This window comes from Malania oleifera, chromosome 4 (genome assembly GCF_029873635.1).
Source record: "Malania oleifera isolate guangnan ecotype guangnan chromosome 4, ASM2987363v1, whole genome shotgun sequence".
NCBI lineage: Eukaryota > Viridiplantae > Streptophyta > Magnoliopsida > Santalales > Ximeniaceae > Malania > Malania oleifera.
In genome coordinates, this window is record NC_080420.1 from 79,853,720 (window position 1) to 79,877,940 (window position 24,221).

Below are 24,221 nucleotides of genomic sequence, written 5' to 3' on the forward strand. Positions count from 1 at the left end.
GGCTGAGTCCTTAGCTTCAACCCATCTATGATTAGACTTTTTCCGATGAATCTATACCATCCATGAATGAAGCATATGCTAGAATCCAACTGATCACCAAAGATAGTCTTCTTCTCAAACTTCTTCCCTTGATAGTTCATCCATGGTTAGCACTGCCTCTAACCGTGGTCGAGGAAGTTTCGGAGGATGACGAAGAGGTTTGGATGATGATTGTGGCAGAGATAGTGTATCAAGACAAGGAGTTTCAACACGGAAATTATTGCATTTGCACACATTGTGGCTAGGAAAATCATACTTTGGATTTTTGGGATTTTAAATAAAATCAACTTGGGCCAATACATCTTTTACCAAGAGGTATTCTTCTTCTGACATGCTTAAGTGCACCTACATCATCTACTACATCATAGAAAGTATAACCATCTTGTCTACATGGTTCAAAAAAACTCCAAGCTTGGTCTTCTACATCTCATGCAACTGTGGCCCATTTAAGTACAGCTGGGATTATTATCTCCTCATCCTCCTGACCCTGGATTGTTGATTTTAGTGCCTCCCCCTACAACACAGGTAGTACTAATTTATTTCAATCATTGGAACCCACTACTTTACACTCTAAGGTTACTTGTGCTGATGGTTTTGTTACATTGGTTTCTGGTTGTGGCAACACTATTTCATTTCCTTATAGTCCTCCTTCCTCTGCGTTATATGTGCCTAAATTTCCCTTGGCCCTGTTATGAGATAGTATGTTTTCTTCTATTCCTCTTTCCTCTATGTTATATGCGCCTAAATTTCCCTTGAACCTGTTATGAGTTACTCAAATAACCATAACGGTTTTGTGACTTTCTTTCTTTCTCAATTTGTCATTCATGATCTCCAAATGTAGAAGATGATTAGTGGAGGGTTTTGAGAAGGATGGTCCATATATTTTGATTGATGTGGTAGTAGATCTAGATCAGTTCTTGTCATACGAGTGTATGACAACTTCAATTTCTAGTCATGGAGCTTCTCTAGATTAGTGGCATGCTCATTCTAGTCATCCATCCTTCTGAAACAGCAATACATTTTTCCCATGTTTAATCCTATCGCTCATTTTGAGTGCTTTGCGAGTAAATTAGGAAACCATACAACATTCTTTCAATCTAGAGTTGAGTCTTGTTGTAAATCATCGTTCTCTTATTCATTTAGATATTGGGGGTTTGTACAGTCAATAATTTGATTGGTTATCAATATTTACTCAATTCAAGCAAGAAATAAAATTGATTCCAGAATTAGTATTTAAATCTTTTTATATGCAATGCATTTGAATTTGTTCAAAATGAGCTTCATTCTTTATGCTTTGCCAAAGGAATTATTCATCAAACATCATCAGCACATACGCTTTAGCAGAATGAAGTAGCTAAATGGAAAATTAGACATTTACTCACATAGCAGAGTCTCTACCCTTTCACATGCATGTTCCTAGAACCTTTTGGCCTAATGCTTCTCTTCCAGCCTATTTTCTGCTTAACAAGATCCCTCTAGTGTTTTTGGGGGGCAAATTACCTTCTCTATCGTGTAATAAAAAACATCCATGTTCTCTATCGTACCTTATATCTTTCAGCACACATGTTTTATTCATGTTCCACTCATCAAGACAAGTTCTCTGTTGTGCAGTAAAATGTGTCTGCTGGGTACTCCATACCTAAAGAATATAGACACTTGTAGTAAATATGTTGATGTAGATGTTACCTTTTTTAAGGGGACACCTTGTTTCTCAGGTGTTATCCTGCCGAGTCCTCCTTGGATGAACATAATTGGGGTTCATAATGATTTTTGGTTCCCCCTTGTGTGTCAATCCTCTTGTTCATACCCTTATCCCAAAAAGAAAACTCCTGCTCTTCCAAATATATCAATTACAGATCCAGAGAAACAATTGAGGGTTTAGGAAACAAAAGAAAGAAAGCACTGACCACTACCAGCATGCAATACTTCTTTTGCCTTTCACTGTTTCAGATTTTGGTTTCAAAGATTCATCCCACATGACTTGGATTTGCCAATTGCTCACTGGAAAGGTACCTGAACATGTACTCTGCAGTCCTTAGCTGATTACCTAGGCTTGTACATTCCTTTTCCTTGTCTATTTCTCTGCTTTTATTCCTTCCCAACATGTTGAAGCACTTTCTATGCCTCTGTGGAAGCATGCAATAATGTAGAAATGTATACCTAGACCACTCGAGGGACATGGGACTTGGTGGATCTTTCTCCTCGTAAGGAGTTAGTTAGGTGTCGTTGGGTCTACACCATTGAGCACCTTCCTAACAACTCTATCGAGCGGTTTAAGGCCCAATTGATTGCCAAGGAATAAGCCCAAACACATGGCATTGATTTTCTTGAGACCTCTTCTATTGTTTGACTAAATTCTATTCATGTATTGATCTTGTTGACAATAAATTCTGCTTGGCCCTTACACCGTTTGGAAGTGAAGAATGTCCTTTTGTATGGAGATTCGTAGGATGAGGCATACATGGAGAAACCTCTCAAGTATGTTGCTCAGAGGAGGATGCTAAGGGATGTAAGTTGCATAAAGCTTATGATCTTAAGCAGTTTCCTTGAGCTGGGTTTGAAAAGTTTAGTCTGGTAGTCTTTATGTTTAGCATTCTCCAATGTTATTTTGATCATTCATCTAGATTGAAGGAATTTTTTCTTGAGAAAGATTCAACTTTCACTTACACAGTCCTATCTCAATACAAAGAAAGTAATGCAGAGTCCCCAAGTCCTTGTTTTGAAATTTTTATTCAAGGCACTTCTTGACATCTACAATCCTGTCCTATGAATCCTAAAGTGAAGTTGAGAGATGTGGACCAGACATGGAAGACAAACGTCTATACAGGCAGTGGCCTGGCAAGTTGATTTATGGACTGTCACTAGAACTCACATATCCTTTGGTGTGCAGATGGCGAGTCAACTTATGGAAAACCCAAACAGCCACACTAGGATACTGTTTGTTGAATTCTTCAGTATCTTTCAAGCTAGGGTTGATTTATAAATGGAATAGAAACTCTGAGATCATGTCATTCTGATGCAAATTGGGCTGGTTTTGTTGACAATTGAAGGTCTAATATGTTTGCAAGTGATAATCTTGTCACCTGGCATAGCAAGAAACAAACTTATGTAACAAGATCTGGTGCTGAAGCAAAAATACCAACCTATGACTCATATTGTGAGTGAGCTTATGTGGTTGAAGTCTCTTATATCATAGATGGGATTCGTGTAACAAACCCATAGATATGTTTTGTGATAATCAAGCTTCCATTTATATTGCTAGCAACCTAGCATTTCATGTGAGTACAAAGTACATTGAAATTAATTGTCACTTCGTGAGAAATTCAACGTGGATGAAAGCTGAGAGAATAATGTTTGTGAAATGTATATTAGTCAGGCGATGTTCTCACTAAAGCTTTATTTAAGTATGCCTTGACTAGTGGTTGTAACAAGCTTGGTTTAGGAGATATTTATACATGTATAGCATGAGGGGAACTGTCAGAATATTCCATTTCGGTAATTGAGGCCATTTTTGTATTAGTGTTTTTTCATATATATATATATCGAAGAGGGCAGACCTGGAGCTGTAGGTATGCACTGGGAAACTACCACCAGATTTTCTTCTCTTCATTTCTTCTCTTCTTCTCTTATTTATCTCAAACTTTACAACATGTTATATTTCTATGTCAAAACACACATAGCCACATTAAATCAGCAGCAGGAAGGGGAAAATGAAGTAAATGGGGAGAGAAATAAAAGAAACAAGCAATTAAACTGCAAATGGGGCACACAGATACTTTTAAGAAGTAATAGATGCAGAAGAATGAGAATAAATAGAAGACGGGGTGAAAGGGTCCCTGGTGGAGGATGAGATGATGCAGCTTAGAAATTGCTTGGTCGCAGTAATAAGTCTAAAGTAGGAGTTAGACTACTCAAACATAGACTAAGCTTGACAGAAATAAAACCCACCAATGCATAAAAAATAAAACTTAGAAATGTATTGTTTGTTTTTCACTCAGCTTCCGATTCCCTCTTCAGGCACATAGTTACATTGATCATTCTCATTTCTTGCAATAACACCAAATTCTCGAAACAACATAAGTGCGGCAATTTATTTCAACCACTCTCTCTCCTCACTCTTTTTCACATAGTTACATCGATCGTTCTTATTTCTTGCAATAACAACAAATTCTGAAAACAACTTAAGTGCTGCAATTTATTTCAACCACTCTCTCCCCTCACTTTTTTCTCTTCCTATATTAACACAGTCATGTATTACAGATCATTGTGTTCTGGGAATCACTTGGAATTTTAGGAAATTATCATATGGAAAATTGATTTTCCTTGCTTCTTTGCTTCATATATTAACTGATGTACACATCTTTTCCCCACCTTTCGGAAGTCATATTTAGACCTAAATAGGCAATGATTTATTACAAAGAAAATAAATCTTCCAATCTTTAAATACAAGTCATTCACCTTGGCCTTCATTCATAATTTAAAAAATAAAAATAAAAAAACCTCACCTGTTTGGTCTGCCAAAGCGCACCCCCAATTAAATCTTTGGATGATTTGTAGTAAGTTCAGCACCAACAGCATGTCACCAAGAAAATGAAATATGAAACTCTCCTCAAATTGATCCATCATGATTAACCATTGTCTATTGTTTGCATTTCTCACTACATTGTCCATTGTTTGCAACCAACTTTTTAATCTTGGCTGGTAATCAATAGGAAAACTCTTGACTTACTGATGATTGAGTGACTATTCTCTTTGATTGGCACCTATTCCGTTTTTAATTTTTCAACTATCTTTGTCTTTTTTTTTCCCCTATTTATTCATTTATGTATATTTATGCTAAGAGGGTGAGCCATAAGGTGCAGCAAATGTGAGATTCAAAATATCCTTACTCTGATGGATGTGGAAAGTTTGTGTTGCTTCAGGCCAAAAGAGAGGGGACAGAGTTTGAAGCTAGTAATTTCGTTTTGACATGGATCTAGACAATTATTTCACCACTGAAAAAAAGGTTTTCATTTTGGATTCTTGAATGATGAGTTCTCTCTATTTGTGAGACATACTTTGTACTTGATTTTGGATGTTAAGGAACTTCAATGGTTGATTAACAGAGTAGATGAGTTCTGGTCTGGACATTGTCAATTAGACAAGAGTTCAGGGGGGAACATTATTAAGGATTGAAGGAGGTCAATTCAGTTGTAAATTGATGTTCAAAAATGGGCAACGTGTTTTGTACCTAAAAAATTTGAAGGCAAAAAGTAACACTGTTAACATACTAGAAGGAAGAGAAGTGGCAGGTTGGTGAAGCTTTCAGAAGTTCTGGCAGGTATTTTCATTGGTAGGGAAGATAAAGTTGAGAAGAAATGAAAGGCAGAGCTTTTTCTGTTGAGATTATGATTTGAGGAACATCAGAAGCTATGAGAAATCCAGATTTTTTTCAGCACTTATCTTATGCTGATGCGCCATGTCACTTTTGTATGAAGAATTCCGGGACCTCCAGTGAGGGCTCCATCGGAGATTGTGGCTACAATGGAATGGCAAGACTGCAGGGAATAAATCAGGGGAATAGTTCAGATTTTAGGGGGAGGACCCTTGATAGGTGAGGATAGATGGAGATTAAGTTTTAGAAGGTCAAGGCCTTCATACGTTGGGCCCAAGTGGAATTGGAGTAAGTATTAGGCTGCAAAAAGTGAATGGAAGAAGGTGGGCAAGCCCAAGATCAATAATCATAAAATCTGGGCTAAGAATGCAGAATGATCCTGATCTGAATAATAACAATATGGGCTTGAGGGGAGACCGGGCTAGGATTTAAAGATGCAGATGGGCCAGATCTTCCTACAAAGGCAGGCTCAGGGAATTTAAGTAATCAGCAAGGTATTAAATTTCGATTTTAACTAATATTTCGAAGCTTCAAAATTATGGAAAGTTCTATTTCAATGTCAATTTCAATTTCAAAAAGAAAAAAAATTCAAAATCAGTAGTAAACCATTTTATGAAATTTTAGAAACGGTTAACAAATATAATAATGAAGTTTTAGGACAAATGTATGAGGTGCAATAGTTGTAATATAATATGTGTATTAAACATACCTAGTTAATATAAATGAAATTTATAAATCAATTAAATATTTTTTATTATAAAAATAAGGTTAATTTAGACATGAATGATGAAATAAAATGTCATTGCTAAATTGCAAATATCTAGGTTTAATTTTTATATAATTTCAAAATCCCTTTCAATAATCTTTTGTTTCAATAAAAAATAAAATACATTAAGAGAGAAGTTTCACTTTGCATTTAAAACTCCCATTTGAAATCCAAGAAATTTCATTTTGTAGTTAAATTTCAACAAGCTTTGCTAACATTTCAAGATTTCAATAAACCTTGGATGATTCGTTGAAATTTCGATCGAAATTTTCGGAAGCAGAGATCAACAGACACTTCGATTTCAAGGTGATCTAAATTGGAAATTTCAACAGAAATTTTGATAATTTCATGAAAATTCAAGACCATGGTAATAAGGGGAATGAAGGTTAGATAATATTGAGATTGGGATGAAGATGCTGATTTTAGTTTATGCCTCAAAGAAAACTGAGAAGAGCATATGCAGACCCAGAAAGATGCAAACCTGGGGATTTACAAGGGAATGTTTTTAGAGTTCCAGCAAACAAAGGAAAGAGAACAGGCTGGCATTGCCAATTCCAATAAAATTGTGGATGTTGATGATAGAAGAGGACATTCTGATTTGTATGGCATACAGAATACCATCCCAGTTCAGCAAGCAATGTCCTCAATATTATCTGCTTTGAGAAAAAACAGAAAAGGGCTTGGAAAAAACAGATACAAGGTCACAGAGATTAAAGAATACATAAAACCAATTAAAAAAATGTAATTGAGGATGGTTCTTTGGCCTTTAGTTCTCAGTAGCAACATTGTCCTATTGCCGTCTCTAATGTGTCCAACTGCAAAATGAATGTGATAAGGCTGAGACGGAATTGAACAAGGGTTACAAAGAGGACTTTGATTCTAGAAAAACGTATTTTATGCATTCTTAGTTTGCTTGAAATTACTGATAATAACTTCCAAATAGAGTGGGTGTTTCTTCCTTCCCAAGGAGTGGCGAGGGGGGCTTTAATTATTTGGGACACTTTTTCATTTGTAAGATTGATAGTTTAGTAGGTTTATTTTCTTTATATGTGTGGTTAAATATTAGAGTTTAGCGGTAGGGTTCATGGGTTACATCTGTGTATGGTCCTTCTAGGTTAGTGTTTAGGTCATTTTTTGGGATGAGCTATATGTTGTTTCTGGGTTTGCTCACCTAGATGGTTAATGGGAGGAGACTTGAATGTGGTGAGGCTTCCTGGGAAGGAAAAGGGAGGAGGTATGTTTTCTTCTAGCAAGACTAGTTTTGATAATTTTATTAGAATGTGGGTCACAAGGCTTTCTAATTGGTAATACTTTACTTTCTTGGTCCATGTGTGGGAGAGAGCGATTTGTGTCATTTAAATAGGTTCACTTTTTGTGGCAATTGGGAAGATGATTTTCCAAACCCTTCTCAAATGGTTTTGTTTAGACTTGTGTCTGACCATTTTCCTATTTTTTTAGAATTTAGAAAGAATAAGTGGGGTTCTATGCCTTTGGGTTTGATTATAAGTGTCTTTTTTCTATTGGTAAGTGATACTTGGTTTGAGGAAGGTGATAAGGATTGGGAAGGCTTTAATTTAATGAGCTTAAGAATTTGAAGGGTGAAGAGGAAGAATATTGAAGAGTTTGGAGAGAAAAAAAAAACAGCATTTTGCGAAACTTGGAGTTGTTGGACAGAAAAGAGGAGAGAAATTTATTGGAGGAGGCGATTAAGAGGGCAATTTAATAAATGAACTAGAGGAGGTAATTTTTAGGAAGATGAGGAGTTAAGAGGAAGAAGACAAAATATAAGTGGATTAGGAAGAGTGTAAGTGGATTAGGAAGAGACTGTAACTTTAATGTTAGATTATCACTTGACCTAAAAGCTTAAGCTGTTATTTTGTGGGCCAACAATGTATATCAAGCTTTAACACTACCCCACAAGTGCAGCTCGACAGAACATGGAGAGATAAACAGTTGATTTATAACACCCATTAAAGGGAATACAAAAATTTTTTAAACACCACATAATAAACGTGGACAACAAGACAAGAACCAAGGGCCTCCTGGTAACCACTCCTGATACCATGTTAGATTACTACTTTACCTAAAAGCTTAAGTTGTTAGGTTGTGGGCTAACAATGTATATCAAGCTGTAACAACTAAATTTTTTCATCCTTTGGCTAATGGTAAGATAGGAAGGAGCATTATTAGGGAGTTGGAGGTAGGGGAGGGAGAGATTATTTCTGATCCTATTGTGATAGTTAGGGAGCTTACCAATTTTTTTTGCAAATCTTCTTTTCGAGGATGAGGCTAGGCCAATGATAGGAGAATGGAGTTGAATTCCATTTCAGTGGATCAGAAATCTTGGTTAGAAAAACCTTTGGAGGAAAGTAAGGTCAGGAAGGCTGTGTTTGGGGTGGATATGGATAAGGCTATGGGTCCTAATGGTTTTATTATGGCTCTTTTTCAGGATTGTTGGGATCTGATTAGAGTGGATCTAGTGAGGTTTTTAAAGGGGTTTTTCTTTAATGGAGTTTTGGGTAAAAGCAATAACTCTGCTTTCATTACTTTGGTTCCTAGAAAATGTAGATCTATCAATATTTCTTCTTTTCAGCCTATTAGTTTGGTTATTAGTGTGTATAAGATCGTTGCAAAGGTACTTACAAATTGGCTGAGTTTAGTAATAGAAGATATGATCCTCATGCTCAAAATGCTGTAGTGGGGTGAGATGAGGTGGGGTGGGGTGGGGTGGGGGCAGGGGAAGGCAGATCGTGGATGCCATTCTGGTTGCTAATGAGGTTGTGGAGGATGTGAGAAATTTTAAAGGGAGAGATATTGTGTACAAGTTGGATTTTAAAAAAGTATGAGATCGATTATTTGGAAATTTTTAGATAGGCTTTTGGGAAGGAAAGGTTTTGGTTTTAGGTGGAGGGATTAGATGAGTTGTTTGTCTAATGTTTCTTCCTCTATTATTATCAAGGGTGGAAAACACTGACCTCCCTAAGGTTTGAAAAAAAAAATACATGGACCTACGCTGAAGTTTGGGAAAAGGGCACAGTCCCCTAGTTTCAAAATTCCACAGACCTCTCTTAAGATTTTCCGAAGTAGAGGCAAACCTGCACCTTAGATCTGGCAAAAAGACAAGCCCAAGGAAGGGTATGACAACAACAGCAAAAAAAAAAAAAAAAAAAACCAAGCCTTAAGTCCCACTAGGTTGGGTCATCTATATGAATCCTTTTCCATCAATTTATGCGATCATGGACCATTTCTTTTGACAAATTCAGCGATATTAAATCCTTACTCGCTATCTCCTCCCAAGTTATTTTAGATCTACCCCTAACCCTTCTACAGCACCCCCACAGTCACTAACTCACTCTTCCTCACTGGCGCACTATGTGGCCTACGTTGCAAGTGTCCATACCATCTGAGTCGTCCCTGCCTTATCTTATCTTCTATAGGAACTACACTTAACTTACCGCAAATATGTTCATTCCTTAATTTATCTTTCAATGTTATACCACCCATCCACCTAAGCATTCTCATCTCAGCAACTTTTACTTTTTGGATATTCTGTTTCTTCGTCACCCAACATTATGATCCATATAGCATAGCTGATCTTATGGCTGCTCTACAAAACTTCCCTTTTAAGCCCAAGGAAGGGTATAAGTGTCCCAAAAATCAAATGTCAGGGGAGGTATGTGGGATTTTTGACAAATCCATATATTTTTGCCAAACCTTAGGAAAGGTCAATGTCTTTTGCCAATTATCAATGGGGAGTCTGAATCATGGATTGAGCCCACAAGGGGTGTTATGCAAGGAGGCCCATTGTCCCTATTCTTGTTTGTCTCAATGGTTTATTGTTTGAGCAACTAATAGAAAAGCGGGTTAAAAGAAGGCTTGGGAGACGTATTAGGGCATTTAAGGAGATGGTCATATTGTCTTATCTTCAATTTGCTCATGACCATAATTGTCAAACTCCAGATCCAAATCATATGATCGTACAATCCTACGATCCCAAGATCGGATTTCGATCCAGATCCTAAGGGGAATCGGGAACACACAGGATCATAACAGGATTGTATAGAACTATAGAATCATAGAATCGTAGACTCATAATGGGATCGTAGGAGTCTACTTCATGAACTGAAATCAAGTATTTAAGGGCTTGGGATTTATATAGAAGGTCCACTATGAACTTCTAAAGACCCCAAATGGGTCTTTCTCTGCTCTCTTGGCCCATTTGGCCCAAAACCTTCACATTTTAGGGAAAAAATTAGGGATTTATTTTGGGCAACAACAATCTAGAGACTCCTTCAAGTCCTTCGACACTCAGCAGTCAGCAACAGAGCCTTGGGCAGTAGCACCAGTCACAGAGCTCCTTCAGTTCCTTCGGAAGTAGCAGAAGAGTTTTTGGCAGCAGCAGGCATCTCCAGTTGCAGCCTTCATCTCCTTCAACAGCAGCAGAACAGAAGCTGAGAAACTGAGTTCCTTTGGGCTTTGACAGAGCTATTTCTCTTGCAAATAGGTCTATCCCTTCTCTCCACCTCTCTTTTTATTTCAGCAGCAGCAGGGTGTCCTTCTGAAACACTCATATTTTCTTCTTGAGACTTGAAACCTTCTGGAAATCTTTATTCTTCCTGTTGAGAGTTGAGAATTGAAATCTTTTTTATCCTTGTTCTTAAGGTCTGAAACTATGGAAAAAATCTGAATTTATGATCTTGTCTTGATAACATGAAGATTGGAGATTGATGTTGACTCTAATATCGGGTTTTCAACTTTTCACCATGACTCCTGAATTTCTAATTTTGTTTTGATTATTACCTAAGCATAAAGTCTAAAGAATTGCCATAAAAATCCACATACATTGATTTTTATTTTTATTTTACATTGTAAGTAGAATCTTACGATTCTTGATATGATTCTATGATCCAATCCTGCAGATCCCCACAATGATCCTACGATGGATCTCGATCCTGACAGCCTTGTTCATGACACTTTTTTTTTTTCCCTTTAGAAGACAATAAGGATGAGTCTTTTTAAACTGTGCTTACCATTTTACAGAAGTGTATGTCTGGGTTATAAGTTAATTTATGGAAGAGTGAGAAAGTTGTTATTGATTTGGGGAAAATAGATCTTTGGAGTTGGTTTCTTTAGCAGGGTGTGCTACTCTAGGTTGGCCCTTATGTATACCATTTTACAAACTGTTGACCGTATGCCTAAGTTAAAAAATTAATTTAGGGAAGAGTGGGAATGAGTGACAGCTCGTATTAATTTTGTGGTGCATATATCTTTGGAGTTGGCTTCCTTACCAGGGTGTGCTACTTTAGATTGGCCCTTGACATATTGGAGGCTTCCTTTGGGTGCGGTGAGGGAGAAGGAGCATCAGGTGGGAGGTGGTGTGTGCATTAAAAAGGAGGGAGGGGTGTGTCTACGTAATTTGGTATCAAATAGCATTACCTTGTTCAGTAAATGGTTTTGGAGCTCTCCCTTAGAGAACACTTTTTGGCATAAAGTAATTAAAAGTAAATTTGGCTTACAAGATAATGGGTAGGATAGTAATGCAGGAAATAGATCTTCTTTCGAGAGTCCTTGGAGATGCATGCCTCAGCTTTTTCCACAATTTATTTCAAATAGCAAATTTTGGGCAGGCAATGGGCTTCACATTTGTTTTTGGGAAGCTCTATTATTTCAGCATATTTTCCTCATTTGTATCATCTTTCTTCATTACATAATGAATTTGTTTCTTCTTTTTTGTTCTTAACTTCCAAATTGAAATTCATATAAAAGTCAATGGATGCTGGTTACCATAGCTCATGCATTCATTTCAATCTCTGGAAAAGATTTTGGGGGCTTTCCATGATTCCCAACCTGGGTGATTGATTCTTGAAACCTGGAAGCTAGCCGAAGTGAACCAATTTCTGTTAGCTGTTGGATCTAATATCTTATCTTTCCCCTCTGAATACCTTATTGACCAAATGAATAGAGAAGTCAAGCAGGGAAGGGGAGAAGGCAAATCCAGATTAACTTGATTCTGTGAACAAATCCATCTTCACTCACAGAAAGCACACTTTTCATGTCATACCTACCCTCGAGTGAGAAGTGGAAAGTTTGATCCATGCACTATTTCAAAAGATGAGGAAAGTGCAAAGACAGATTAGCTCAATGCTTCTACTGCCCAAATCGAGGACCTTATATGCACACTTACTCATTCTATCCTAAAGCCACAGCTGAATGCTGTACTTGCCTTTCTTTAGAAAGTCATTTTCAAGCCAATAAGTTCACTAGTTGAAGTAATCATTAATTGCAAATGTGCGACTAATTGAACTATTCCCACTGTTCAAGAAACTGATGGACAGCAGACCAACCCCCCTTTCAGATTGTTCACGAACCTGCCCTTGGATTAATGTGTGAAACTAGACCTGTTCCGATAGCCATTGGGAACCAGACTTGCTGCTCAAGTCAAACATTGATCTTTGGCACCGAATACTACTAAGATAAAAACTCTTTTTGGTTGTCTACGATTTGCAGTTTGAATGAGACCTTCATTGATGGATGTGCTTGTCCTACCTAACAAAGTCGAAAATGTGACCAAGGCAGTCCGATCAGGGGCCAACATAGATAGCGTAGCACCCCTAGGGCAGAAAGCCACTTTCATTGGTAATACCAAAAACCGCCTTTTGAGTGGCAAAAGACATTTCAATCATTTCACTTGTAATTATCGAAGTCTTTTTGGCAGTGTCTGCTAACTGATAGCAAAGAACGACTGAGAAGTCTAGGTTTTGCTCTACCACTAGTGCAAGTGGAACCAGGATAGGAGTGAAAACGAGCAGAACTAGATAACTCAAATTGCTCAATAGATAGGGACAGAGACTGAAGGTTATTAGGGTATGAGGAGTGTAATTGTAGAAATGAGATGGTTAAAAGAGAGGAAGATTCAAATCCTAGGGGCGACAGTAGAGCAGCTAGTAAACTAAAAAGGAAAGGTGGAGAGTTGCTTGTATGATAAATAGAGGGGACTGAAGGAAGTGAAGATATTTGACCAACAGGAGATGCAGCCAAGACCAACTGAAGAGGCGACCAAAGGCAGCTTGACTGACTTTCCTTTGAAAGGAGAGACGCCAAATATAGCTTGTGTTCCATGCATGCATTTGATGACATGTGTCTGTCATAGTGCTAGCGTACCTGCGTGTGGTACTTCTCATACCTCATTCCCTAACAGTCAAAGCTGCTTCGGGTTATCAGCCCTTTCTTGCCGTCCCCTTTGGTATTCACTCTCTTAGAAAAAGTGCATTTGAACTTATTTCTAATGGGCAAAACTTTTCTTGGAACTTCCATTTCCATAGAGCTCTGAATGATAGGAAGGTGGTTGAGCTTGCACCTTTATTGAGTTATTGGAGGGTTGCTGTTAGAAAATCCTTCCAATAGGGAGGATGTGATGAAGTGGAGGTTGGAGTCCTTGGCGGACTTTTCTCATAAATCTTTCTTTAAGTTTTTAATCCGGAGAATTTGCATTTTTCTCTTTATCATAGTATTTTGAAGGCAAAAGTTCCCTCTAAATTAAGGCTTCTATTTGGTATTGTTCTTAATAGGGTTAAAAATAACAATCTGTTACAGAGTAGGAGGCCTTTGGAAGAAGTAAAGACAGATCAAACTTATGGAAATGTGGGTTGTCTTCTGTGCAGTGTTTGTTTGGTTGGAAAGGAACACCCGAATTTTCAAGGGAAAGAAGACTTCTTGGTCTTTGGGATAAAATTCAGCATTTGGCTTCATTATGGGCCGTTGCTGCCGGCTATGTCAAGGGTTTGTCTTTGCAGGAGGTTCATCTTTACTGGTGTACTGTTCTTATTAATTTATTTGTTTTCTATTTTGTTCATTCGTTCCTTCTAAAAGATTTCTAATTCTTCAATCATTTACTTCCTTTTTCTAAATATATTCTTCTTTGTCGAAAGAAAAGGAGGATGAGCCATAATGCATCAGTAGAGCAGCGCCAATCTGGCCAATATATCAAAGTTTGGGATCACAGAATAGCTTCTCAGGATGCAGGGTTAAGGGTGCGTGTGTCTAACCCAATATTGTTAGCTAAGAGCCTCGTGCACTGAGCTGCCTTTTTTTCCTTCTTTCTTATCATCTACTCTGCAACTTTCTGGTTTCTCTAAAATCTAATTTTTAAAAATAAAAATAGGAAGTTGTGGAAGAGGCAGTGCAGAACTCACTCGTACACCTCAGCAGACTGGAAGCAACAGATTCTTTACACTAGGGAAAACATGTAATCAATTTCTGTATTTTTCGAAGAGCTTTGAGATTCTCAAATCAAAAGAAAATGATCATAATACCTTAAATTGAATATGTGATAGGAACTATTACCTTAATATTCATTATTGTTTTACTTCCAGTATCATAGCTCTGCTTCTGATGATGTCTTTGGTTCAAACTGATTGACCTTATTCATTCTGTTGTGATGTTGACCTTTTGTCTTATATGTTGTTTATTTCTCACTCTCCACAGCTATGGGGTTGCACCAATGTCATTAATTTTGATTTCAACTAAAATTTTGAAGCTTCAAAAGCACGGACATTTTGATGAAATTTTGAATTTCAATTTTAAAAATAAAGGAAATTAATCTAAATCATGGAATTCTCTCAAACTTCAGAAATGGCTAATAGACATAATAAAGCAAGTTCTAGATCTAACATATTATAAATTAAATACATCAAGGACAGCTGTGTTGTGTATGAGGTGCAGTAGCTGTAATATAAAACTTGTATCAAACATATTCGGTTAATATAAATGAAATTTATAAATCAGTTAAATATTATTCAATACACAAATAAAGATGGCTTTTATATAAATGGTTAAATAAATTGTTGTTACTAATATCTAAATTTAAAATTTCTCATATAATTTCAAAAGCCCTGGCAATAATCTTTGGTTTCAAATAAATAAATAAATAATAAATTAAGAGATAAATTTCGCTTTGCCTTTAAGTTTCACATTTGAATTCAAGAAAGATGAAAATTTTGATAGTTTGGTGGAAATTTAATACCATGGGTTGCACATAAAATGGGGGCTATTACCGCTCACTCCCTAAAAGGTGATCAAACATCATTGGCTTCAAGTGGTAGATTACCAGATACGATTGGGAAATAATCCTGTAGTACCTAATTACAACAATAACTTATACAGAGGGAATTGTAAAGACCTGAAGATCCATGATAAAATAAACCAAACTAAAGAGTGCATAACTGAAGGAAAATTAGTTCCTGGGGGAATGCAACACATGAAACTAGGACTTTACCTTAGTAAATGGTTGAAACAACAACCAAATTACCAAAATAGTGCACATGTGAAGAGATAGAAACATCTGCATCATGAGAAATGGATTAGCACCATATGGATTAGCACCCAGGAGGAGAGAAGAAACTATTGTTTGAATCTTGGATATATGAACTGAAAGAACTTCACTAATAATCATCCTTCAGAGCAGGGAATAACCAAATTTTCACAAGAATTGGAGATTCTTCCATTCAAGCCACCACCTGCTCTATTGTTACTGAGAACAACCTTTGGAGAAGTATAAATTCATTTCTTGTGCCTTGACAAGGGCGGAGATTTGCTGAATAAACCACTTCCAATCCTCACAACTTTTCACTAACAAAATGGACCAAGATATTAAGCTATTTGGAACCTACTAAACTTCACTAGACTCACTGGTGAATCCACTCAAAGAATTACTGTGACTAATTCAAGCCCTCAAGCTCACAAGTTTCAAAAGCAAAAATTCCGTATTAGCATCTTCAAAGTGATATTGTTTCTAGAACCATTTTATGTGCATATTTGCACACATGCATGCCTGCATGCGTGCACGTGTGGTGTTGATGCTAATGATGCCTAAAATTGCAAAAGATGTGCTGAAGGTGCAAAAACTGAAAGAATCATATCACTTGCATATAGCATTCTAGCAATATTATTGTTGCGGAATAATTGGATAAAATGCAAGACGACCGTTCAGTGATGAGTCTCTCCCTCTATTTATAATATAAGCCAAGTACATAACAATGAACATAATACCCTAACTAACTCACACTTACTAACATAACTACAGCACATAATACTAATAAATGACCAAAATAATCATTAACACACCCCTCTCAAGCTGCAGCATATGTATCATATGCCCCTAGCGTGTTACAAGGAATTTAATAAAAGCACCTTCAAGGCTTTAGTCATTAAATTAGCAAGCTGCAAGATGCAAATCAGACTTCACATGAGTGGTTGTAGTGAGCTTCTGCAGAAGTTTCTCCCAAACAAAGTGGCAAGCAGCTTCAATGTGCTTTGTCAGCTCATGGAAAACCGGGTTTTGGGCAATACAAATAGAAACTCAATTATCATACATCCATGTAGTGTGAGCCATGGCCTTTACTCTTGACCAGCACTTGACTTGGACACCATAGTCTGCTTCTTACTCTTCGAAAAAAACAAATTACCAACAACATAGATATAGTATCCAATTGGGTATCTTTTGTTAGAAGGAGACTTGGCGCAATCTGCATTTGTATATTCCTAAATATGAGTGTGACCCCAATCTTAATATAAGAGACCTCTCCCAAGTGCACCTTTGAGATATCTCAAGATGCGAGTTACTTTAATGACTTGTTCTCAGAGAATCAAGAAATTGAGTAACACTTGCTGCAAGAGATACATCTACTCGAGTGACTGTGAGCTAATTCAATCTTCCAACAAGTCTTCGATACAATACTAGGTTATACAACAAACCACCCATATCTGGCACTTACTGTTAGGATACATGATTGTATCAACAAGTTTGGAAGTCAACAACCCAATCTCATTTAAAAGATCAAGAACATAATTACTTTGTGACAAGAAGGTTCTCATACAAAATCTCGATATTTATATACCCAAGAAGTACTTCAATAGTCCCAAGTCTTTAGTCTAAAACTTAGTAAGGAAAATCTTTAAGCCCTAATGCCTTGATCATCATCATCAATAATCACAATATCATCCACATACACAAGCAAAATCTTATAGGATGGAGTTTGACAATAAAATACAGATTGATCTACTACACACTATCAAAGACCAAACCCAAGTACTGCAACACTAAATTGACCAAACAATATTCTAAAACAAGGAGAATGTTTTGAACCATAAACGATTTCCTGTCCGACACATTGAGTCTGATTCCCCCTGAGAAACAAACCCAAGTATTCCCCCTGAGAAACAAACCCAAGAGGTTGCTCCAAATAGACCTCCTACAGATCACCATGTAGGAATTCATTCTTCACATTTAACTAATGTAGAGGTTGATGAAAAGTAGTGGCTAAGGATATGAACGAACGTACTGAGGCAAGCCTAGCGACCGGAGAGAATGTGTATGAATAATCCAAATCATACACCTAAGTATATCCCTTAGCAACAAAGTGGGCCTTCAAATGAGCCATAGAACTGTTAGGATTGACTTTCACATTGTACACCCAGCAACAGCCAACTATAGACTTATTAGGACGAAAAGAGACCAAATCCCAAGTATCACTATCATGTACTACACACATCTCTTCAACCATTGCAATCATCCACCCAAAATGGGATAGGGATTCAGAAATAGATTTTAGAAAAGCAGCAAAAGGAAAAGTACTAACAAAATAGTAATGGGTGACAAGAAAGCATAACAAACTACATTAGAGATTGAATGTTGGGTTCAAGTGCATTTACCTTTCTGAACAGCTATAGGAGGATCAACATCATGGGTAATAGGGTCTTTTGACGAGGGAACTAAAGGTGGAGGAGGCTCTCCTCCCTTGAGTTGTTGTGTGTGTACTCGCAATTAGGATAATCGAAGCGACAAGGACTCAAACTGGATGAAGATGTAGGAGGATTAAGCATAGATAATAGGCTAGGATCTAGAAGGCAAGGCAAAGGAAGGGCCTCATCAAGGTCAACAGAGCTCAAGGAATCAGAGTAGCATGGCGTAAACACAAAAAAGGTGACATCAACAAAGACAAAAAGTTGATGTAAAGTAGGGCTATAACATCGAAATCCCTTTTGAGTATAGTAATAGCCCAAAAAAATACATTTAATAGCACAAGCATCCAATTCATCCATTCTTGGGTTTAACTAACGGACAAAGGATACACAGCCAAATATACGAGGAGAGCGAGAGAACAAAGGAGTCAACAAAGAAGTCTTAGGGAAAATAATTGATTATGGGACCTTACCACCAAGGACAGAGCATGACATTCTGTTGATGTGAGAACAAGTAGTGAGCACGACATCACTCTAGAAATTCTGAAAACCTTGGGGGCATTCATTTGATACAATAGGGTACAAGTGACTTCGAGAATATGTCTGTTTTTTTGTTGTGCAAATCCATTTTATTGTGGAGAGTGGGCACAAGATGACTGATGGTGATGGATCATGCCAGAATTAATCATATAAGTAGTGAATTGGGTACTGAAGTACTCCTTAGCATTACCACTACACAATATCCTGGCTGGGATATCAAACTGAGTCTTTACTTAAACAGCTCAAAACTAGCTTTTATTAAATACAACTAAGTCATCCTATACCAATTTTCTTCCTTGTCTTCAAACCTTGAATAACCACACAATTAGGAAAGAAGGTTACGAAACAATTTAGTGACTTTGTAAGCTTACTAAAATGAGATTGAAAAGAGATTTAGAAAGGTACAAAACATAAGAAAGACTAAAAATAGAAATGGAGGGAGTATGATTTACCGTTCCTATCCCTTTAACTATAGTAGTAGACCCATTAGCAAGAACTTGAGATATATTTTTAAGACACTATAGGGCAAGAAAGAAGTTGGTAACACCTATCATATAGTCAATGGTAGCAGAGTTGATAACCCAATGGCTAGTTGGAGAGATAACAAATGACATACAAACTATAGGATTACCTTTTTGAGCAAAAGATGCAACGCAATAAGATGCTTGTTGAGATACTTGATACTGCTGAAACCTTAAGCACTCCTCTCAAATAGTTATGGTGTGTGGCTCACTCAAAGAAGTGACTAATGAGGAAAACATGCTTTTGGAATTTAGGGACTCCATCCCAACACTCACAAACTTAAACCAATGATAACAAGATCAATAGCTGGAACAACCATGACAAGGTGACCCACCACGATCAAGTCACAAATAAACCAGCATAAGGCTGCCATGGCACCAAGGAGCTTAGACACAGCCCCGAGAAACCACCACACAGCCCTAACAGTAACAAACAACAAGAATAATCAGAACAACCATGACAGGGTGATCCACCACGTATAACACAACTAAACCAGCATAATACTTCCACAGCACCAAACACACACAGCCATAATGGTACTGAAAAACCATTAACAAAGTGCTCTGATTGAACAATCGAAAAAGTTGAATTTCTGAACAAAATACATGATGACCAACTGGATACTAATGTATGGAGGTATTTAGAACATTCTGGAAAAAAAAAATTATGGGAGCAGAAATCTTGCTCAAAACACTCAGCGCTGGTGAGTGGAGTCGGAGCTGCCAGACACAGTGTGGTTGTGCATGGGACACTCACTGGTTGTGAAGTTTCATAAGGCAGCATATCAGCAGGTTCCAAGGGTGGTTATGTGGTTATTTTTTCAAAATACAAAATGTTTCTTTGAGATTCTGAAAGGACAGCAGGGTCCAGGATTTTTCCGGCAACCACAGTGTTTTCCAGCAGCTCTGGAATTTGCTTCTGGTATTTGGTTGTGCAGATTATCTTCTACAGAAGCAGGCTTAAGGTTTAGGGTCTGGTCTAGGTTTTATTTTGGTGTGAGGTTTAGGCTTTGGTTTTTGTATGAACTTAGGGTTTAAGTCAGATCTTGCTTGGGTACCATGTTGAATAACTGGGTAAAATGGAAGACCTCCTTTCAACAACACGCCTGCCCCTCTATTTGTAATACAAGTCAAGTACAAGCCAATGATTATATACCCTTCCCAACTCACACTTACTAATATAACTCTAGCACATACAAATAATGCTAAATGGCCAAAATAACCATTAATGATTGTGACCACTTTAGTTATCCTTATTCCCTTCCAAAAAGGAATAATTTTGCAGATATTAATGATGGGTATTACTCCCTTCAAATATACAAACTTAACTACCTTTCAATGTGCAGTTACATAATAGCGTAAAAATGCATAAATATGCTTTTCATACCTGTCAAGAGCCATATTTCTTGTTTGCCCAGACCCCAGGCTCAGCACAATAAACCATCGGTCAACAACCTTAACTCCTCCTTGGTACAAGTTCACATCTATTACATGTGATTTGATCGCTGCATTTGAGCTACCAAAAAACCTTGATATTTGGAACTTTCTCCACTTCTTTTCTGAAAAAGGATTCCTCGAAATAGCAGCTGATGAGTCAACACAAACTGAATAATCCTGGCAAGGCTGTAGATTTCCTTCTTCCCATGTTGATATTGAGACCTGAAATAAATATACAAGTTTTGTACATTCTTGTGCAGTGCCTTCGCTACTTATAAAAATAAATAAACTTAATACAGAGAGTTAGAAACAAGCAGCAGTAAAAAACTATTCTATTTACAAAAAAAAAATATCGTTTTACTATCATGATACAGCTTTATCAAAGTGACAGACAGCATTAACAAGATTAAAATGAAGAAAATATATAAATTTGAATCTCCTTGTAGTTGTAGGTATTTTTTTATGAGCACCCATTTCGTACACCCTAAAGACAACCATTTCTCCCCTCCACAAAATACTTTTTACATATTGAAGCACAAATTTAAGCTTGAATTTTCTGCATTTTAACATGAAAGCATCCACATGGAGGCTCACATATTTAAAGGTGACAGTGTGACACCATATTCTGCTTGAAAAGAAGAACCTAGATAAATTACATGCATCATGTGCAATAAATCTAGCCAATTAACTAGTCACTCTCATTCATCTTCTCACGGCATATGCATTCCCAAAAATTAAACAATAATAATAACAAAAATTCTTTCCCTCTTAATGAATTTTCTTTTGGTATTAAAAAAAATATATAATAATAATAAGAATAATCTTGATAGTAAGTGTTTCACTTATATACAGACCAAGGATTTAAATTTCAATCTTGAATAAAATTCCAAAGCTTCAAAAAAGGCAAAAATTTCTATGGATATTTCAATTTCGAAAAATGATGAAAATTGTGAGTTTATTTATCCTTAAAAAAAAAAAAAAAAAAAAGAACACTGTTAGTACACATAATAATGAAAGATTTAGAATACTGTGTATAGGGTGAAATAGCTGTACCAAAAGCTGTAATAAATAGCCATATTGAAAATACTCAACTGATATAATGAAAATTATACATCAGTTAAATATTAATTATTGTGAAAAGCATAACTATTTTAGACATTAAAGTTCAAATAAAATGTTCTAGTTAACATCTAACTGTTAGACGACCACTTTGCAAAGATTAGGTTGTTAGGTTGTGGGCCAACAATGTATATCAAGCCTCAACACTCCCCCACACATGCAGTCTGATTGCACATGGAGAGATAAAAACATTATAAACAACACCCATTATAGGACTAAGATAACTTTTTAACAAACAAACAACAAACACCGGCAACAAGACCAAAACCCAGGTCCTCTGGCAACCATGGTTCTTATACCATGTTGGACAACCACTTTACATAAAATCTTAAGCTGTTTGATTGTGGGCCAACAACATGTCAAGCCTTAATAACTAACTTTAATTTTGCACAAAATTTCAAAAGTTTTAAAGTTATCGTTCACATCTTTCTTGTAATAATCATTATTTTGAAAAAAAAAAAAATGTAGATTTATTAATACAATTTTCAATTTGGAGGATTTTGAATCTTAAATTTCAGTTTCAAGGAAATTTTGTTCTATGATCAAGTTTTTAATAAATTTCACTTTTAGGTTTTGATAGAATTCAAATGATATGCAGAAATTTCAATGAAAATTCTGCAAAAACAGAGAGTGCCACAAAAATTGCCTCTCTTTCCTCTTACCAAAACCTCTAAATGTAATAGTACAAAAACTCTATAGAGGCAGGGTACACCCAACTTTCAACAAAAAAAAAATATTCTAAATAATGCAAGAGAAGGGATAATGTAAAAACAAACTAGATCAGTTTTCGGCACACCTAAAACAAAGGACACAAACATCAAGCAACAAGGCCTTGTTAGATATTTGCTTCTCAGAAAAATCATTGGTATCCATTTTATTAAGGATCACCTCCTCCAAGATTTCCAGTACCGCGATATTTGGTGATTTTGTATACACACAAGCTTCCCCTATCCTAAATAATGCTTACAGTACTGAATAGCTCTCGCAAATGCATAGAAATTTAATTCATAGATTGAATAATGGCACTTCACAAAAGGGCAGGCTCCTGCGCATACTACCATGTGCAGCGGTCATCATCGCTAGCACCCTCAAACTCTTCACTGCCACCTGAGGCTTCTCAGGCATCACAGCCATCACGGATCCTCCACTGTCTTGCTGTGCCGCCTGCTGCAAGTACCACCACGATGCCTTGCCCCACCACACACATCTGAACTAGCAGACACCCCTGCACAGAATCACATACAGGGATGGTAAGAAGGATGGCTCTCTCCCTAAAGTGAGGACCCTCACTCTTCTCACTCTCTCGATTGAGACCTAGGTGTTGTTAGGTATTGATGATGGGGATTCGTTCAGTCCAGATCAAAGGGAAATCCTTCAATCTGAGATTGGATAAAGTACGGAAGGTTGACGCTTTGTTCATTCTAGAGAAGACTCAACAACACAACTGACGGGTTCAACTTTCTTCGGCAGCAGCGAAATGGTTCTCACAGGGGTTCTCTTCTCTTGCTGGGAGTTTAAGTAGGGGTTTTGTAGCTTTCGGGTGGGTTTCGTCGATTATTGGATTGTGATTCATGGGACAAGAGCAAGAAAATAACAAGAAGAAGAAGCCTTAAGTCCCACTAGGTGGGGTCAGCTACATGAATCCTTTTCCGCCAACTCACCCTATCGGAGCATTTTCATCTACTAGATTAGGAGTATTTAAATCCTTCCTCACTACCTTATTCTGAGTTATTTTAGGTGAACCCCTGCCACTTTTTAAGCTAGAAACCATAACTAACTCACTCCTCCTTACAAGTGCGCTACCAAGCATGCGTTTCAAATGCCCAAACCATCCAAGTTGCCCATCCCATATCTTATCTTCAACTGGTGCTATGCCTAGATTACTGTGTATATGCTTATTCCTAAATTTATCTTTTCATTGTATGACTCATAATCTTAATTCTGCAATAGTTATTACAATTTTGAATATCGCCTTCTCTTTTGTATAAAGGTATTAACGTGTTTTTCCTCCATTCCTCTAGCATTTTCTTGGTTCTTATAATAATGTTGGATAGATTAGTTAACCATATAGTTCCTTTATCCCTTAAATATCTCCAAACTTCAATTGGAATGTCAATTGATTCTATTGATTTCCCACTTTTCATCTTTTTCAAAGCCATCTTAACTTCAATGACTCTAATTTTGCGAATAATCTCTTATTTCTAGACTTTTTCTCATTTGTCACTTCCAAGTTCAATCTTTCATTTTGGTTTTCATTAAACAACTTATCAAAATATCTTCGCCACCTCTCTTTTATGTCTTCTTCTCTATTTAACACATTATCATTCTCGTCCTTAATACATTTTATATTACTTAAATCTTTGCATATTTTTTTCTCTAATTCTAGCAAGTTTATAAATGTCTCTTTCTCCTTTTGTATCTAATCTATTATATAAAGTATCATAAGCTCTATTTTTAGCTTCACTAATGGTTTTTTTTTGCATTTTTTCTTGCCTCTATATACTTTTCAAGGTTTTCTATATTTCAACAATTATGCCGTATTTTATACCAATTTATTTTTGTCTTAGCGGATTTTTGGACTTATTGATCCCGCCACCAACTTTCTTTACCACCTGAGTATCTTCCTTTGGACACACCTAAAATCTATTTTGCTATCTTTATGATAGAATTAGTCATCTTATTCCAA

General features: G+C 36.8%; 1 protein-coding gene across 2 annotated transcripts in view; it reads right to left on the reverse strand.

The window, feature by feature from the left end:
* The window catches only part of LOC131152729 (uncharacterized), a 136,212-nt gene that overhangs the window by 26,968 nt on the left and 85,023 nt on the right, over positions 1–24,221 (reverse strand). For both annotated transcript variants that reach the window (XM_058104568.1, XM_058104569.1), the window contains exon 7: positions 20,367–20,638. In XM_058104568.1, the coding sequence (XP_057960551.1) occupies positions 20,367–20,638 (272 nt within the window). The remainder of the gene's footprint in view (positions 1–20,366; positions 20,639–24,221) is intronic.